Source organism: Monoraphidium neglectum, assembly GCF_000611645.1.
Source record: "Monoraphidium neglectum strain SAG 48.87 unplaced genomic scaffold scaffold01074, whole genome shotgun sequence".
Taxonomy (NCBI): Eukaryota; Viridiplantae; Chlorophyta; class Chlorophyceae; order Sphaeropleales; family Selenastraceae; genus Monoraphidium; species Monoraphidium neglectum.
Window position 1 is genome coordinate 1 of NW_014012554.1, and position 2213 is coordinate 2213.

The 2213-nt window shown below is 71.3% G+C and overlaps 1 protein-coding gene across 1 annotated transcript; it reads right to left on the reverse strand.

Moving 5' to 3' along the window:
• Window positions 1-129: 129 nt before the first annotated feature.
• MNEG_6550 (hypothetical protein) lies at window positions 130-2125 on the reverse strand (the record flags this gene model as incomplete). Its single annotated transcript, XM_014044973.1, has 5 exons — window positions 130-240; window positions 512-613; window positions 883-1085; window positions 1337-1790; window positions 2087-2125. The coding sequence occupies 5 exons, from the start codon at window positions 2123-2125 to the stop codon at window positions 130-132; spliced, it is 909 nt and encodes a 302-aa protein (XP_013900427.1).
• Window positions 2126-2213: the final 88 nt, after the last annotated feature.

Here is a 2213-nt window from a genome sequence, read left to right on the forward strand (position 1 = left end):
GGCGGGGGTTGAGGTGCACAGCGCAGCGCCGGCGGAAGCCGCGCCCTGTTGAGGGTCAAGTATGTGGTGTGACGCGGCCGCGTGGGCCAGCCTCCCCAGCCGAATTGTCCCCAGCCTCCAGCTATGAGGTCAGAAGAGCCCTTGCCCCCTCCTACACACACCATTGTACATGCTGGACACCGCCGCGGCCAGGCCCTCAAAGGGCCCCATGGCGCCCTCCGGGTCTGACGAGTCCTCCACCTGGCGCCGTGAGGTGGGTTTGAGCGGAGGGGTGCGTGCAGGTGGCAGGGGGGTTGGTTCCGCTGCAGTCACGGAGCGATGCAGGGCGGGGGGCTCAATGCGCCGCGATTTGAGAGGGGTGCACTTGGCATTTGGGTGGAGCCAGCGGAGTCATTGGCGAGCACGCGCTGGTGCAACAAGTGGGGGGGCACAGTGGCTTCTTTTCCCCTGCCCCCACCTCCTTCCCTTCCTTTTTACCCCTTTCGTGCCCCCCCCTGTTGCAACCCCGCACCTGCTCCCAGGCCGTCTTGAGGGCTGAGAGGTAGAGGTGCGGGAGGAAGCCGGGGCGGTGGCGGCGCAGCTCACGGCACACGCCACGCGCCACCTCCTGGACCTGGGGGGGGGGGGGAACGGGGCGATTGTGTGAGAGGCTCTGCATGTGTGATGGGGCCCAGTGGGTCGACGCTGGAAGCAGTCGCACGACATGAGTGGCAAGGGGTGCGGGCGCGGTCGCCTGCAGCAGAGCTGCGGCGGCAGGCTGGTGCGTGAGGCCAAGCAAGGCACACAGCAGCGGACAGCCACTGGTGGAGAGGGAGGTGTGGCAGGCCAGAACGGAGGCATTTGCGACCGCCGACCGGTCCCCCTCCTCACAGCCCCGCGCACCTGGGGGTGCGTGCCATCCGCCAGCAGCCCCACCAGCCGCGCGCCCAGCCACTCGTCCTGGTCACGTGGCAGGCACCCCGCCAGCAGCAGCCGCCCCAGCAGCGCCGTGCACTGAGCGCGTCGCGCCGCCAGGCGCACCGCGGCGGAGCGGCGAGCGGCAGCCGCCGCCGGGGCTCGGCGGGCGCCGGCGTCCTCGTCGCCGTCTGGTGGCAGGCGAGGGTCAGCGGCGACATGGGAGGTGGCGCGGCGAAAATGTCAGGCAGTAGGCAGGCACTGGCGGCCGAAGCAGTGTCGCACACCACAAAGCCCGGTGGAGCCCAGTTGGCAAAGGGGCGTGGCCCAGCCGCACGTCCTGTTTGCAGCGGGACCGATGGAACGCGCCATGCACCCAGGAGAGCGGGCGCGAGCCAGGGCGATGCGAACGGAGGTCCCTCGCAGCGCCGCCGCTGCTCACCCTCCCACCCGTCCCCGCCGTCCTCCTGCTCCTCCTCCTCCTCCTCCTCATCCAGCAGTGCCTCCACGTGGCCCCACAGCCGCCCCGCAGTCGCGGCCGACACCGCCAGCCCCGCGCCCGCCACCTGCGCCAGCCCCGGGCCGTTGGAGAACGCGGCCAGGTCCACCAGGCCGCAGAACGCCTGGTCACGCAGCTCCTCCCACTCGCGCTTGGCATTGGCAGCCTGGCCGCCGTCGATGACGTCATCGACGGCTGCCGGCGCCGGGGCGTCCAGGATGGCCTCGAGCGCGCGCACGAACGCGCCGCGCCGGGCGACGAGGTCGGAGACCGCCGCGGCGCTCGGGCCGCGCGGGGCGGCGGCGGCGGCGGCGGCGGCGGAACCGCGGGCAGCGCGGGGGCGGCCCGAGGCGCCTGCGTCGTTGCGGCCCTCGTCCTCGTCCTCCTCTATGGCGTCCTGCGGTGCCGGGGGGTGGCGGGGTCGTGGGGTGTCTCTGGATGACCAGCTCAGGAGTTGGGGTTGCTGAAAGGCTGATGGCCCATTGCAGGGTAGAGCGCGGCCACTGGACACAACAAGACCGGGGGGCCGCCAAATCAGGCTCTGCCCAAAGGTGGAAGGGGAGGCTAGAGGAATGCCGCACTTCGTGGCACGCTCCGATGCAAGCGACCCTCTGCACTGCGAGAATGCCTGCTGGGTGCGCCCAATCCATCGCACACAACCAGCGTCCCCCCCCCCCACACTACCCCACTCACCGCAGCTTCCTCTGCCAGCGCTGCGTGTGCCCAGACCATTGCAAGCTGCCCCACCGCCACCGTCGCACGCGTTAGCAGGGTGCCCAGGTCGCGGCCCTGGGCGTGGCCACTGAGCAGAGACTGTGCG